The following is a 16,800-nucleotide window of genomic DNA, read 5'->3' as shown; positions in this document are numbered from 1 at the left end:
GAGCATCCCAAATTAAAGAACGAGTGCATCTATCCTCGCTACCTAGGGGAAAGGGACCACACTCTTGCGCTTATGTCTGTTAGAAAGTCATTTCAAACAGCAACTTTCCATTTAACATGGTTGCTCTTAGCGTAGACAGGTTTCTTTAGGAACAACACCACAGCAAGGCTGAAGTTTTTAATAGCCTGAACTGAACTTAATTTCCCAGAACTTTCCAAGCACTAGTCTACTCTACACTCACTAAAGAAGTGATTACTTTAGCCACCTGCCAGCGTAAGCAGAACATGGGAAAAGCGGACGCCTGGCATGATACGCATTGCGAAACCTCGGTCATTGAGCCTTGTGATCTACTGGTTGAAAGGACAAGACAGCACTCGCACAGCTGAAGGAATTTTACACATTTTAATAACACCGCTTCAAATATAAGCCTTTTCTGGAAGTTCCTCTTCATGTACAGAATACACATACACAAAAAAATTAAATAAAATTACATTTCACGTCCCTGCCACCTGTACATTGCTACATAGGCTATGCATTATTTGTAATATGCACATGGTTCTGGAGAAATGACAGCGTTCAGTCTTACAGAGGAAAGGCAAGAGCCACCCAAAGATGTGGCACTTAAAATGCTTTTATATAAATAAAACAGGACAAAGGAATGACACCATTAGAGAAAAAGTAATCATCTGCATTTAGGCCTAGCCTGTACATTAAGGCAATGGACAATTCTGCCACAATACATTTGGCACTGGGTTTGTTTATTCAGTGAAAATGATATTGCAATGATTTTCTAATAACCAGAATTAGAAAAGACAGTCGTGTATTCAGCCACACAGCACCTAAGAATTGGCACAGTACTTTGCAAAAAGAAGCGATTACAATCATAAGCCAATTCAGGGGGGACACAACGCAAATAACGTTTATGATACTGATCTAGAGGAGTGGGGAAAAAGAAAGAGGAGAAAAATAAAAATAAAAATAAAAATCTACACCTAGACCTGCAGGCCAAACAGCTGAGGAGAGCACAAACATCATTATTAACTGACTTAGCAAGCAAGCCTGACGTTTGCAGCATGAAAAGAGGGAGTGGTTTGCAGCCTTAGGGAAGACTGAGCAAACTCGCAGCTATATGGGAGTCATCCGGTGCTACAGCGGTGGGTGATGAGCTTAGTGCTCTCCTAGGTAGCTAAATGAAGGCAGAGTTTATAGCCAGGGCATGCACACTGATATCAAAGTAATAAACGCTGATGTAAAAGCACAAGATGAAGCCGAAACAATCCACGGACCAGCTGAGAGAATGAGCGAAAAGCTCCCCTTATATTACCTGCGTTCCAAGGCCTAGGCTGCATTTCTCGGCTGCTATGTCATCACAGGCCGTTTCAAAGTCAAGGATCCTTCGTATACAGCCTAGAAATGCAGCCTACGTTCTGAGCGATTTCAAGGATGCATCAGATCCTTCCCACCTCCAGTTACCCACAGTTCTCTGAGCGACACGAAGAAGAAAACAAACAGCACCACAAAAATGGCAGAAAACAACGCCGGATGGAGCAGAGCTTGTTTTAAAATGCAAGTTGCTCAGGTATTTGAATTTGTCTTCGTTACCTCATTACTGTAAAATCAATGATTATTAAAGCATCCGTCCCTATACTGTATTTTAGCCAGAAGTATTGGTGTATATGTATTTCATCATACTATATAATAGTATGTTCCACTGGTGTGACCAATGGCTACTAAGGAGGAGTGCTCACGGGAGAGTCCTACAGAGGACTCGGCTGCAGCCTAGGCTTCGGAACGCTTTGGAACGCAGCCATTAGTTGGCTTTACCCTCCAGACATTAAGAGTTCATTCTGCTAATCGAATCCAGTGCAGCTCAGGACACTACTAGGCCATACGCCAGAAACAGCTTGGAGGGTGAGAAGGAAAAAAGGATGTGCGAAGAACCGTTTTTACCGGCTCTTCTGGTGTAAACTCTGACACACTCTACAATGTTGCAACACAAAGACACAACAGGTACCAGCGGAACTGGCTGGGAAGGTTAAAAATGGCAAGAACCAACCTATCTGACTCAACAGTCCCTTGTTACTGTCAGGATAAAATATTCTTTCATAAACAGAACATCCAGAGATGTGTTTCACCTCAATATGGGCTCTGCTGGGTAAGGCACCGAGCCACAGTCCACAGAGCAGCATACTCAGTCACCAGTGTTCAGCCCATAGACACAGAAGTGCCTGGCTGGCTGCATTAGTTTGTCTGTCCTTTTGAAGCGAGGAGAGAAAGATGACCGTTTGCTACAGTGTTAACATCTTGCTGTAGAAAAGCATTGCTGTTCGGTTGAAGTTGTCTCCTTGTCTCCACCTACTTACCGTTTCCAACAGTTAGACTAAACTCAAAGCATGTCTGGTATTCCAAAAAGAGGAAAATTTCATCCAAAGAGAGTGAGGAGTCCCATTTTATCCTGGAAAAGTCCGTAAGGCTGTTAAATACCACCTCGCAAAACAATAGGAGTGCTTGAAATCGCTTATTCACTTGCTTGCTCAGTAGTCCCTATACTCAAACTGCTGCGGGTGAGAAAGTATGAGGTTTTACATCACAGCTCTTGATGGAGGAATCTGGCGTACGCTGCTACAGCGCCTTGGTAACCTGCCATGCTTCTGTTAATGCCAACATAAGCATTACACATCAATAAGCATTCTCTCTCAAATGCTTGAATAATTTGCAACAGCATTAGTAAAGGCTAATTTCATTAGTGCCAACGTCCTCTGGCACCATTTCAACAAAGTGACGTTCCGCTCAGGAAACCTGTATCTTATTCTGGTACATTATCACTGTGAGTAATTAGTAGTGTAGTGAGGAGAGTCGAGCTACAGAACGGCCGAAACCTAAAACTGTACCCGACAAGCAAGTTTCCATTTCTGACACTGCCGCTATTCATAAGCTGCCATTTCCATACAGACAAATACAAGAAGCCACTTCAGACCAAACTAAATTTGATAAGAATCCAGATATCTGGTTGACTTTACAATATTATTTTAAATAAAGCCAACTGATTCAAACAGCGTATAAAAAGGTACATTGCAAGAGCTTTGCTTAAGTGCATGTCATGGGAAATATCATGGGTTTCAAGAGGAAGACAAAAGTTGCTGAATAATAGAGGATTTCAACGATTCATGGCAAAACAATGCTGGCAAAGTCAGTGGGACAGAAAGCTTCACGTTCCAACAAGCTCGCGCCCCACAACAGCAAATGCAACCAGTTCTGATGAAATAACCAGGGCTGTAGTTCCACCTCAGGAGCCTAGACGCGCTGAGAGGGCTGATGAACAATTCCAACAATTTACCCCAAAGGCAATAGCAAGTATCCAAATCATAAAAAAAGCAAAAACAATCTGGAAAAAAAAGGAACAAAAAAGGTGATCCATCTTTCAGAAGACGTCTATTCCAAAAGGAAAACAAATATGCAAACCTCACAGGAGTCCAGTTCAGAGGAAGGCTGAAAGGGCTTGGATGATCAGAACATGTTGCGGGTGTTGTTGTAGGAGCTGGAGTGGAAATGAGCACTGGGGGCGCTATAGGGTGGGGGAGGTGTTGGGGAGGTGAGGTCTGGAAAGGGCTGTAGGCCCATCTGCTTGTTCTCTTGAAGCTTGCGCACCACTACGCGGCAAAACTCCTCGCTGTGGCGCTCACACGTGTCCAGCAGCTTGCGCACTTTGGCAGTGCGTGTGGGCTGGTTGGACACCAGCTCGTAGTCCTCGCGCATCAGCAGCTCGCGGGCCAGCAATGCATCCAAGCTCTGGTTCAAACACGCCTCCGTCATCTGCCGTACCACCTCCTCCCGCCGTAAGCTAATCCAGCGTGCCGCTGGGCCCTGGCTGTCCAACGGTGACGGGAAATCTGAGAAACATGGGGAAAGGACTGGGAGTCAATCGGTTTTACACTTTTTTGAAATAACCTTGAAGAAGTGACTTAACCTTTGTAAGTCATTAGTTATGCAACTGTCTAGCTGTTGGCCCTGTTATCAGATCGCAAATTCAACCCTCTGCGATGCCACACCTATCAGTGACCAGGAGTCCAAGTCAGCATAATTCACCTCACTCTCTCTTGGTGGGCAGCATGGACCTTCCTCGTCCTTCACTTCAGCCCATCAGTCAATGCTGGCATCTGTTGGCTTCATGTGTCTCATAGGAAGCACATACTAGCCTTTCCTTTACCCTCCCAGCATGGTAGCACTGTGTGATGGGAAGAACTAGCTAAATGAAACTGACCACGAAGGGGAAATAAATTTGGCAAGAAAAAAAAAAATGCTGCCCTTATTACCTGAAGTTATAACAAAATCCTGCAATGCGATATTAATAATTTCTCATTTAACAACTGGAAAAATTCTGCCCAAAATGTGTGTTTATCATCCAAAAAAATAAGGGAAAAACTGTCAACTTGAAGCCGTCAATACAGAATTAAAAGTAAACAATAAATGTTCTTTTGCAAGTAACTTTTTTTTATAAATTTTGCAATTAATACGTAGTTATACAGTGAGTTACGTAACCACTTTCTGAATAATAAACTAAGAACTTTCAGCTTTGGTGGGTTGACTATAGATTCATTTTACTTGCACTGCCTGGGATTTACACATCCTAAAGCCTGCACTCATCCACCTTCAATCTAACTTTCTTCTGAAAATCAGGAGTGTTAATATGGAGTTTGCCCCTTTTTGCTGCATTAACAACCTCTACTCTTCTGGCAAGACTTTGCACTACATGTTCAAACACAGCTGTGAGGATCTGATTGCATTCAGCCACATAACCATTGATGAGGGCAGGTTTAAATTCTGAATAATTTGTTTTGGATCCCAAATAGCACTTTGATGAGGCTCCATCACTCCAGAGAACGCAGTTCCACCACTTCACAGCACAATATCGGGGAGCTCTATAACCCTCTGGCTGATGCTTGGCACTGTAACCCTAGATTCATTGGCAGCCACTCCATAGTGGCCCATTCTACTGGTCAGTGCTCTTCTATACAGATTATACAAGCTGTGTGTGCACGCAACTGAACACCTGGGTGCGCCTTAAAGTAGTTGGAGCTCTGGGTACTAATAATGTAGCTGCACTGTCATGTGACATACCTTGTGGGTGTGTCTGCAGGGTGAGTGGGTGGATATTGAGGGGTAGGTCGCTTTCAGTTTGAGGAGGGTGGGGTTTAACGGGGATGTTAAAGGCAGAGATGGGCTGGGCCATCTGGTACTCTGGGTTCAGGTTGTTTTGATCAATCAGAGGCTTTGGAGCATCCAAGGGCAAGGACAAAACTGATGACAAGGGTCTGTGTGGACCTAAGAGAGAGGCGGCACAAGGTACCATTAAGTACACAGAGAAATCTGTATTTAGAAGGAGCTGAATAGTGTGAATGAATTACCATGAGAAGGATTTGAGATAGTAAGAAAGCCTGGCTGGGATATATCTGTCTCCTGAGAGGAGCAGGACCCTGATCCAGATGTGGAGCTGTTGTCCTGTCAAAGAAATCGTCGTAAAATAGTCAGACACCAAATAACAAACTAATTGACACTGGAAGAGAACAACATTATTTATTGTCTCATAAAATCAACATTAAATTGAAAATGACTGTAGTTTTGCGTGATCCCAAACAATTTTCTGAGACCGTTATAAAATATTAACAACTTTTTAAGCAGAAACATAGTTTTTAAAGGTCTGATCAAACACAAAAAGAGCGCATATCATTAAATGTATTTAAGTGGAAAGAAAAAAGACATAGGAACTGACTGGCCAGGGAGTATTTTGCAACTTCAAAACCTTTTCTTCCACTGGTTTCCCATTTGATGGCATTGACTGGCTGCTGCTCAGTGGCCGCATAAACTAGAGGAAAGAGCAATTCAGAGAGGTCTGACAGGAGTTGGAGTCATAACAGTACAATTCCCATTGTGTTTATGTCTCTAAATTGAGCAAATTTATCATGTTGGTTCTCAAAATCATCTCAGAGGCACAAATTTATGTCTTCTCCTCTTCTGACAGTTACTCACCTTTGACCTTTTGACCTCCAGTACTGCCTCTAGGACATCAATCTCATCAAACCTCCGTAACATGGGCTCCAGTTCGATGAGACAGCCTTGTGGGAAAAGTGAGAAATGTACATGAACAAACACAAACCAAGACACACAGAAGTAGAAATAACCTTCGGGCTGACTGCATGGCAGAAAGTACAACAAAAGAGGAAAAGAAGATGCATGAGAAAAGCTTGTGCACCACCAAAAAAGAGGAACCAAGGGGAAAAAAGCGGCACAAAGACTGAAAGTAAAATGGGCCACTGTAAGGAAAAGGCTCTTTGGATTAGGAAGCCCTCAATAAGGGAAGGTAAAAATAGGCATGCTGCTCTGTGGCTGTTACAAAACGCACTGTAATTTACGATTCTGGGAAGAGCTCTGCATTCAAAATATAGCACAGTTTAGTAAGGGGTTAAATTAGATAAGGCAACATATAAGATAAGGCAAATGTACCAGTGTGAATGGGGGAAGAGACCATTCTAGACCAGTGTGAATAGGGGGTAGAAACCATTCTAGACCAGTGTGAAAAGGGGGGAGAGACCATTCAAGACCAGTGTGAATAGGGGGGAGAGACCATTCAAGACCAGTGTGAATAGGGGGGAGAGACCATTCAAGACCAGTGTGAATAGGGGGAAGAGACCATTCTAATCCAGTGTGCATAAGGGGGGAGAGACCATTCTAATCCAGTGTGCATAAGGGGGAAGAGACCATTCTAATCCAGTGCAAATAGAGGAGAGAGACCATTCTAATCCAGTGTACATAAGGGGGAAGAGACCATTCTAATCCAGTGCAAATAGAGGAGAGAGACCATTCTAATCCAGTGTACATAAGGGGGAAGAGACCATTCTAATCCAGTGCAAATAGAGGAGAGAGACCATTCTAATCCAGTGTACATAAGGGGGAAGAGACCATTCTAATCCAGTGCAAATAGAGGAGAGAGACCATTCTAATCCAGTGTACATAAGGGGGAGAGACCATTCTAGACCCGTGTGAATAGGGGGGAGAGACCATTCTAGATCAGTGCAAATAGAGGAGAGAGACCATTCTAATCCAGTGTGCATAAGGGGGAGAGACCATTCTAGACCAGAGTGAATAGGGGGGAGAGACCATTCTAGACCAGAGTGAACAGGGGGGAGAGACCATTCTAGACCAGAGTGAATAGGGGGGAGAGACCATTCTAGACCAGAGTGAATAGGGGGGAGAGACCATTCTAGACCAGAGTGAATAGGGGGGAGAGACCATTCTAGACCAGAGTGAATAGGGGGGAGAGACCATTCTAGACCAGAGTGAATAGGGGGGAGAGACTATTCTAGACCAGTGTGAATAGGGGGGAGAGACCATTCTAGACCAGAGTGTATAGGGGGGAGAGACCATTCTAATCCAGTGCGAATAGAGGAGAGAGACCCCAGACTCCCAGCAAACACACAAAAACTAAAAATGTCAAGTTTGGTGGTATTTGTTAGAGAATGTTGGGTTGTTGTACTCTGGGCTTTGAAGACACTCACTGAGGAAAGAGGGTCGTTCATCTGGATTGGCGGTCCAGCCATTAGTCATGAGGCTGATGAGGGTCTCCCTGCTGGGGATCTCCGTCGGCAGGCTGTCCGGTCCTGTATCGGGCCGCAATCCCCGCAAAACACTAAACATGATCTGCATGGGGTTGGTGGCATCTGGCATAGATGGAGAAACAATTACTCAGCATGTGTGACCAAAGAGGAACAGTTGTGAAACAGTGCTTTGTCATGTTATGCAGTCACGTAACTCCTACTGACCAGAGCTGTCTATTACTCTATAAATGACAGGAAGCATGCTGTCTGACTTCTAATTAAAGGCGGAAAATGTTAGCAACAATTTACCGTATTAATCCCCTAAAGATTCAATGAGACAGACACCCTCACAAGACTAAAGGCTAAAGACTCATGTGTCATGTCTGCTGGCTTTCATGTTTCAACAAGTCGACTTATTTAAACACTTCCACTACCTTCAAACGGTATCCGTCGCGACAGCACTTCCCACATGATGATGGCATAACTGAAAGAGGAAGCAAAGAACAGCACAGTGAATGGCTGAAGAACTGCCAAGCTCACCCACTAGGGACTCCCCTTAGAGGAAGAAAAACTCTCGCTTTGGTACACAGATTTCAACAGGCCTCTATGAGTAATCTGGGACAAACTGGGGTGTAACGCAAGACAAGTCCTGTCATGTGTTGGAGGAAGTGCCGGACTCTCCGCTCACTTCTTGGTCAGAAGAGGCCTGAACCACTTGAACTTAAAAAAAAAAAAAAAGCCTAGAAAAAAACCATCCCTTTAGAAAGAAAGGAGCCCGAGCAGGTGAGGCCACAACGGACTTTGTGGTCAGCAGGGGTGAATGCAGAGTGCTGCTTGTCAGGCTTGTTCACTGCTCTGGGAACGCATTCAAAAATTCCTGGAAGCCCAACAGAAATGTCAAAATGTGTGACGCAGTACAACGACAATGTAATCGTTTCAGGACTCTTGACTATCCCACGCCTGCTGTCTGACCACCTCGGCAAACATACTAGTACTGGATATGAGGTGGCAGATGAGCTGTACAGTTTGGTCAAAAGACTGGCGGAGAATGCAAAGGAGGTCATGCCAAAAGGGAAGAGCCATTAACTAACAGGACGATTAGGTCTGCTCAGTCTGCTTTTAAAGGGCCCATATCCTGTTCTTTTCTGTCCACTTACAGAATCCGTATGGCAGCCTGGGGCCAAAACACAACTAATTTCAGCACGAACAGGCAGAGTTAAACTGCTGTGGGCTGAATAGGCACACATGTAAATGCGCTGGTTTGAGACATCGCCAAAACTATGAATTCAAAGCAGATACATTTTGCAGTTTAGATTCCACATATGAAGCGTATGGACTGTGGAGGTAATGGTATGTTTTGTTTACTATCTAGTCATTGTTTACTATCTAGTCACTATCAAGTCATAATCAAAGTGATTTAAGAAAAAATAATCCCTGGTCTGACTTTTCGGGTAGCCAGAGAACTTTTCTTCAGTTTCCTGCTACTATCAGACAGAACTGGGAAAAAAGCCAACTGGAACGTATGATAACACTGGTTTTCTAAACAGCTAATCAGTAAACCCGTCTATCAGATAAGGCATTTGCTTTGCCTCTGCTTTTCAAAGAGAAGCAATGATTCACTCTTGAATAAATACAGTTCATAGTGTTTGATTTTCTTCTGATGTTCATAAGCTTATGTTATAAAATTTCCTTAACAAAAAGCCCAAAAAAGGTCATTTTCCTGGTAAACCCTAACAAAAAATCCACTTTGTTTTTCCTTTTATACTACATTGAACGTTTTACAACCAAGTCATTGGATGACTGCCACACAACTCTAAATTTACTGTAAGTTATATTAGTAGGAGGCAGACCTGTACATGTCCTGTTTGACATCAGCTCGTCGGCTTTTATTGGGCTCGTACTCTTCAGGTGGCATGTAGATGACTGTGCCGCCCATCTCAGCCGGCTTTGAGCCAGACCCTTTGCTGATTGAGAGCTGGCGCCATTTAGAAAGACCAAAATCAGCAATCTGCCAAGGAAGACACAAAAAATATAAATTAAACAAGGAGCTCCACAAGGTTATGGGGTCAAGACTCCCTAATATAGCAACCACATTCAGATCAAATCCAAGTGATGACTCAAGAATCATCTGGTGTCTTGCAATCAAGCAAAGACCTCATTTAAAAGGTTCTGAGTATATCCTTATTAATATAAGAGGTTTACAGAAGGCCGTTCCTGGAATAATCAAGGTCGTGTTCAAATGCAAATCACTCTCTACTTTACATATGAAGACGGAACGGGATAATATGAGCCTTCTCTCTTGCAGTAAGGACCCAGAAATATAGTCAGTAAGGTTAAGGAGTACCAAAGGCGCTCACTGCAGAAATAAAAGTGACGTTTGGTAAAGAATCACAAGGCTTTTGGAAAGGTGACTCATGGATATCAAAACTAGTAGTCATGGTATTCAGAAGGAAGTACTCCCACACGGGCTCACATTCCAAATGAGAACAGAAAGTCAACAGATGCCTAGAGACTTTCAACTGAAATCCCTGTTTCTAAAACACTCCCTAAAACGAAGGTGTTGAATTTGGAGCTGAAGCATGTTTCTCACTTTTGAAATCAATGAAGTTGTGGAGAAAAAAACGGACAAATATAACGTCAAGACTACAGACAAGTTCACCAACCTTCACATGGTACTCTCCATCCAGGAGAATATTTTGCGTTTTCAGATCATGATGGAGCAGTGGAGGGGTCATGTTATGGAGGAAGTTGACCCCTAGTGCAATTTCATACAGAATGCGAAGCCTCAGGGGCCAGGCCACCACCGGGTACATGTTTTTCTGCCACACAAGAGAGAAAACACATGAGAAAGATGAAGAAAACATCTCAAACACCAAATGGAAGCAAGCCGACAGTGTATGCATTTAAACCCCATCACCTCTCCGCCACACCCACCGCCAAAAAAACTAAAGAGCAGGTCAAAGAATGTACCTCATGCAGAAGTTCATCCAGAGATCCATTGGTCATGTACTCTGTGACTATGCAGAAGAACTCCGGCTCGTTGCACACACCGAAGATTTGAATTATATGGTTGAACCGGGCCTTGTGAAGCACCTCAGCCTCTTTCAGTAAACAATTCCTTTCCCTGCAAGGAAGTTTAAAATGATGTAAGGTTTGTGGGATTCCCCTTCTCCGAAACAGCTGAGCAGAGCTTAAACAGATCAGCCTCTACAGCCAAAGTGTTAGTCAAGCATGACAGCAGTGACAAAGTTGTTTTATTAGTTCTGATTACTGTTATTTTTGATATTTGGGTCAGTTCCATGAACTGTTGTACATTATACTGACTTGTTAGAGATCTAATGACCGTCTATATCAGGGGTCGGCAACATGAGGCTCTTGTACCGCCCTCCATGGCAGAATCAGACTTTTAGGTAAAAATAAAATAATCTTCCTTCGCAATAAAATAAAGCTCTGCTGATCGTTCAACACAGTTTAACAACAAAAGTTTCTAAATGCTGGAGTTCAAGTAACCTGTATCTGCAAATTCACCAACCTTTAACCCTAAGGGGACCGTAGACTGCTGGTCCCCTTAGCAACGCAGACAACAAGCAAGTAGCTAACAAAAAGGTAAAGAGAAAGATTTAAGACGAACATTGGTGATTTTAAAGCATATGGACATACTGGCGTTTATAATCACTCCAACTGGTTTCCGGATGTGTTTAACCAGCAACAAGAAACTGTCAAACACCAAAAAGTCACGGAGCTGAAGTCAGTTTCTTTTTTGCCAGCATCTCGTTCGAATTCTCCCGTTCCACCTTAAATGGTGCAGCAGTAATATTCTGCCACCTCGGGCTCCGAGTTCAGCCATAAAAAGTCGAAAATTGAGTCGCTTTACAAGAAACTATACACTTTTGCGGAAACGTTTCCTGCCAGAGATGTGAGAAAATCAGCTATAACTGAGCTCAAGCTTAAAGCAGAGCAAAGTAGGCTGGTGTTTTTGTTTATATTTTTAGCCTGAACTACTACATTAGCACGTTTACAGCCAAGACGGTAAAATGAACATACATCGCTGTGGCTCGCAAGGTGGTTTGATTTTCGTTGAAAAGACAAAACGGCTTTTCATTTGGGCTGCCGACCTCTGGTCTACAACAACGTGACATTACACCTATACTGAAAGAGAACATGCACACTCGAGCAACATGTGCTCAGGACCCGGGTACTGGAGCTCTTACAACTTTCATAGGCTTCATACAGACAAAGTGAAATTTCAACAGCACATGTTTGGTCCACAGTGATGAACAGTAACTGGTTCCACGTACTCAGTTCCATGTACTTAAGTATAGCTAGTATTAGTCAGTACTTTTCGACTTTGAATACTTTTGTTTTCATATTTGTTTTCATGAAATCTACTTTCTCAATGCCATTTTTTTTTTCCGTCCAGTTCCCAGTTTCTTTTTTTTTTTAAAGTTTTATTTTATCCTGCTCTAGTGGTGAACAGCATCTGGACTGCTTCTCACTTCAGACCAAAGGGATCTAAACCCAAGCCGAACCTCAGTTTCTAATCTGACAGACTGACAGACGATGGATGTGCTGAGAAGTTTCACTGCAAGTCAGTTCTAAAGGGAACTCACCACATTGGTTTTTGGACTTCATACTCTCTTAAAAAAAAGATGGTTCTTCATGTTTCGAGGCTATATAGCCAGGACGTAGATTCCATACATCACCAAAAACAGTTCTGCTGTTATAATGTCAGGCTTGTCACAATGGCAGAACCATTTTTGGTTCTATACAGAACCCGTTTCAAAACAGTCAATCTGAAGAGCCAATTCACAAAGCAATGAACGAATGTGTTCAGGGTTCTGTACAGAACCATTTACTAGCGAACCCTCTTTTACAAGTGTACTTCAGCTGTTTTACTCTGGCACAGGTTCGGGTACTAGCACAGCTCAAGACAACAGACGAAGAGTCAGTAAAAACTCCACTCCACAGGCCTCTAATGCTGCCGTGCCACAGGCCGAACCGAAGCCCCGAGTCCTTGAGCTCACCTCTCCCCGACGGGCGAGTCCAACTTCAGGCACTTGATGGCCACGGTGGTCCTCCAGTCGCAGTGCTGAGCCCGGAACACGGTGCCGAAGCCGCCTTTGCTGATGTAGTGCAGGTCGGTCAGCTTGCGGTAGGGGATCACGGGCAGCGCGCTCGTCAGGCTGCCGATGTTCACGCAGCCCGCCGGCTCCATGGCGACCGAAAACGGAACCGAGAGGTGGAGGAGGTGTGTGTCTCCGCCGCTGCCTAGCGAATGTCCCCGCGCGGCACCACCGCGAGCGACGCGACCGAGCCCCGGCGCCTGGCTAACGGCATGTCTGAGGGAGGAGTGGCGGGGGGAACGGTACGCCTACGGTTAGCGCTCAGCGCTCCTGCTAACGTTAACCGACACGAGAGAAACGGTCGTTTTTCGGAAGTTTGACGAAAACAAAACTCAGCCGCGGCAGTTCTGGGTCGAATTTAACGGCTGTTTTTTTCTGAGGTAAACATTAACGTGTCGGCTAACGCTCAGCAGACGGATTTTCGGAACTTTTCACGGAAAAAAAACTCGACAGTTTACGGTGAATCTGCGTAGCGCTTAAAACCAACTCACTCCGTGTCTCTCACTCTCACACACTCACTCACACACACACACACACAGCTACGCCCCTCAACCCAAAATAAAAGCGAGAGCCGAAGCGTCCTCGTCCTCGTCCCTGTCCCCGGACACCGCAGCAGCGCCGTTAGCGGCCGTTACCCTCGTGCCAGTCGAACGCAGCGCGCGCGGCGTCAGGCGCAGTCGTTCAGAATGGCGTCTCGCGCGCACGGTCGCGATTTTGGCGTCCGTTTCTCTCAGATTCTGCTTTTTTCGTGTCGCAGGTGCGTGTGGGTAAGAGAGGCGGAGACATCAGAACGGGTGGCTTTCTTATTTTCTTTTCGCACCCGTTTTCGTGAAAGCCACGCCCCCAGGATAAATAAGCCACTGTGATTGGTCAGCGCATAAATTACCTAGGTATTTATTTATTTGTTTGTTTGTTTGTTTATTTGCAATAAATGCAGAGAAGAGGCATCAAATATCGTAAGAGGCATCAACCCTTTAAAAAGTAACGCACATACCAGGAGCTTAAGCAACCCTATAGTGATGAAATTCAGCACAGGCTTCAGGTTTGTTGCTCCATTTACACTGGATTAAAAAAAAAACTGGGCATAAGAATAACAGTGTTAATAAAGAGAGAGAATGAAAAAAGAAAAGAAAACACTTGATGTCTTCGTACGGAAATGCTGGTAAGCTGGAATGAAATGTAGTATAAGGGAGATACATATCGCTGTTGTATCTAACCTTGTATCACCAAAATGGGAACTTTACAGGAGAAGGAAAAAACTACTTTACTTTTAATGTAAGTCAATGGAACCAGACGTCTTTCCAAGTAAGTTTAGGTCATTTCCTTTCGTCCATTCATCATGAAATGTGCTCACAGCATAAAGGGTAACACGTATTTTCAAATTATGTCAAAAACTGATAAATGTCAAAAATGGAGAGACGCACACACACACACACACACACACACACACACACACGTTTTCTAAGCCGCTTTTCCCTCAGGGTCGCGGGGGGGCACTGGAGCCTATCCCAGTAGTCATCGGGCGGAAGGCAGGAAACATCCTGGACAGGTCGCCAGTCCATCACAGGGCAGACAGACAGACATACACAATCCCACACACCTGACCCTAGGTAGCAATGTAGCATGTCCAATTGGACTGACTGCATGTCTTTGGACTGTGGAGGGAAACCGGAGAACCCGGAGGAAACCCATGCAGACACGGGGAAAACGTGCAAACTCTACACAGAAAGGACCCTGGTCACCCGGCTGGAGAATTGAACCCAGGCCCTTCTTGCTGTGAGGCGACAGTACTACCTACCGCGCCAGCCGGATGAAAACCTCGTATCTCCAAAATGGTAACTTTACAGGAGAAAGAAAAAACACACTTTGCTTTTAATGTAAGTCAGTGGAAACAGTCAATGGACAGCAGCAATATATATATTTATATTATAGACTTCATATGAGCTAGATAAGCTAGCTATATTCAGTATTTATGTAAATAAGCAGTGCATGGTTCACAGTTAAATCCAGTGAAGAGAATTTCCTGAAAGACATTCCTGGAATTCTTGTTTTAGACGACCTCCTGGCCAAACAGCCTCCATCAGATAAAAATAACAGTGGCTTATCGGCTTTAGCCGGTCTGATCTGTGATTGTTAGCCACAGTTAGACACGATGTTTCATCACATTATCCGCAGCCATAACACTTTCAGACCAAGCCAGAGCTCCACATTAAGGCTCTAGAGGTCTGCCCATGCACTTCAGTTAATACAGTTAATACTGTTAATACAGTAATGCAAGCTTTAACGTAGGCCTGGCATTCCTGTGAGCCTAAAGGGTTTGGGAATTCCCATGATGTCATAGGCTTCAAGGAATCTCCAGCAGAGTTTTGGGGATCTCCAGCTCCACCTATGTACCCCTATTAGCTCCCCATACTACATATATGTAGTAGTAAAAAAGAAACATATAACATGTAATATAATAATAATAATATACATATGAGCCTTTTCTGTGTTTTTATGAATATAAAAGATAGAATAAATTATTTTATATTTTAACTTGGTCACCCACTATTATACTTACAGGGTCAGTCTGTCATAAACACTACAGCTTCATGTGTTATTGGCTGTGTTATACAGGACTGTGTAGCAGCACTGAATCCCTCAACTTCATTGGTTTGATATTTTTAATTTATGTAGTTTGCATTTTTTCCTCAATTTTCTCTCACTACAATACCCAGCATGCATTATGCAAAATAGGCTACATCATACAATCTTTGACAGCCTCCGTTGTGTCATCCAGTCCACACAGCTAGCTTAGCTACTATGCTACAGGCTAGTATGTTCAGCAACGCTTGTTGAATCAAATAAAGGACAATTCATTAACATTTCAACATTTACTGTCAGTTTTCTCTTTTTAGAGACCACCATGCAAAATAATCTGACTCACTTTCTTCTCTGACTGCTGTTTCTCGCCTCGTTCCTCCCCTGTGTGGCGTCACTCACTCGAGTCTCAGTGTTCGTCGTAATGCACAGATCTGATTGGCTGAGTAGCGTCACGTGTGATACTTACAACGCATGCGACTGGTCTGTGAGTCTCCCGGGCTGCTAAAGCTACCGTAAAGGCTAGAAAAGGTACGCTGGTTAAATCAAATGATGTTTATCAAATCAAATCACATTTATCGGTCACACCACATTTACACAGGTGGAAAGTTAGTGAAAATCTTAGGTGCGTAGCCCCCTTATAGAATTTAAATAAAAAAATATATAAATATCTAAGAAATATATATACACTGACTTTGAATATACACATACTCAATATACACTAATATTGCACTATTCCAATGTACAGTTGTACAGTAATAAGTTATGAAATAAAACTATGAAATGTGCTGTTGTCCACATTCCGTATGTGCAGTTAGTTTGAGGGAGATAATAAATGAGATGCAGGTTCTCAGGGATAGAACATTGATATAGAAATCTTCCAGATTGTACAGGATACGGATAGAAGATGTACACATACCAGTCTATATGTGTAAGTACAGATTTGCTATATTGAAGGTGCCGTAAGATCAGAGTGAGTCTGTTGGTTTGGATGAGGTCTGGATTGTCCATGGAGATCATCATGATGATGCCTTAGAGGTGCAGTGACAGGCCTTTAGGCCGATACACCAGCACTACTGGCTGTTCAGCAGCCTGATGACCCGAGGGAAGAAACCGTCTCGGAACCGGCTGGTTCTGGACTTTATGCTTCTCTACCTCCTCCCGCTCGGCAGCTGTTAGAACAGACAGTGGCTTGGGTGGGTGGAGTCCTTCAGAATCCTCCTGGTCTTCCTCAGGCGGCAGCTGGTGTATAAATCCAGAAGGTTTTGGAGCTGGACCCCGGTGATGTGCTGGGCTGTCCACACCACCTTCTGCAGAGCTTTCCGCTCAATGGCAGAACAGTTCCCATACCAGGTGGTGATGGAGCCTGTTAGAATGCTCTCCACAGTACATGTGTAGAATGTTCTGAGGATGCAGGGGTTCATGCCAAACCTCTTCAGCCGCCTGAGGTGGAGGAGGCGCTGTTGTGCCTTCTTTACCACCCGTGTGGTGTGTTCGCTCCATGT

General features: G+C 43.9%; 1 protein-coding gene across 1 annotated transcript; it reads right to left on the bottom strand.

Moving 5' to 3' along the window:
* Nucleotides 1–383: 383 nt before the first annotated feature.
* Nucleotides 384–13,503, bottom strand: LOC108437515 (receptor-interacting serine/threonine-protein kinase 2). The gene is made up of 11 exons (XM_017714656.2): nt 12,617–13,503; nt 10,563–10,716; nt 10,256–10,411; nt 9,443–9,600; nt 8,027–8,076; nt 7,554–7,715; nt 6,028–6,113; nt 5,771–5,863; nt 5,406–5,499; nt 5,119–5,322; nt 384–3,890 (listed from the first exon to the last, which is right to left on the bottom strand). Exons 1-11 carry the CDS (start codon nt 12,805–12,807, stop codon nt 3,508–3,510), a joined length of 1,731 nt encoding a protein of 576 aa, XP_017570145.1. The 5' UTR covers nt 12,808–13,503; the 3' UTR covers nt 384–3,507.
* Between the last annotated feature and the right edge of the window lie 3,297 nt (nt 13,504–16,800).

The sequence above is a fragment of the Pygocentrus nattereri genome, chromosome 2, assembly GCF_015220715.1.
Source record: "Pygocentrus nattereri isolate fPygNat1 chromosome 2, fPygNat1.pri, whole genome shotgun sequence".
Classification (NCBI taxonomy): Eukaryota; Metazoa; Chordata; class Actinopteri; order Characiformes; family Serrasalmidae; genus Pygocentrus; species Pygocentrus nattereri.
This window is presented reverse-complemented; position numbering and strand designations above follow the sequence as displayed.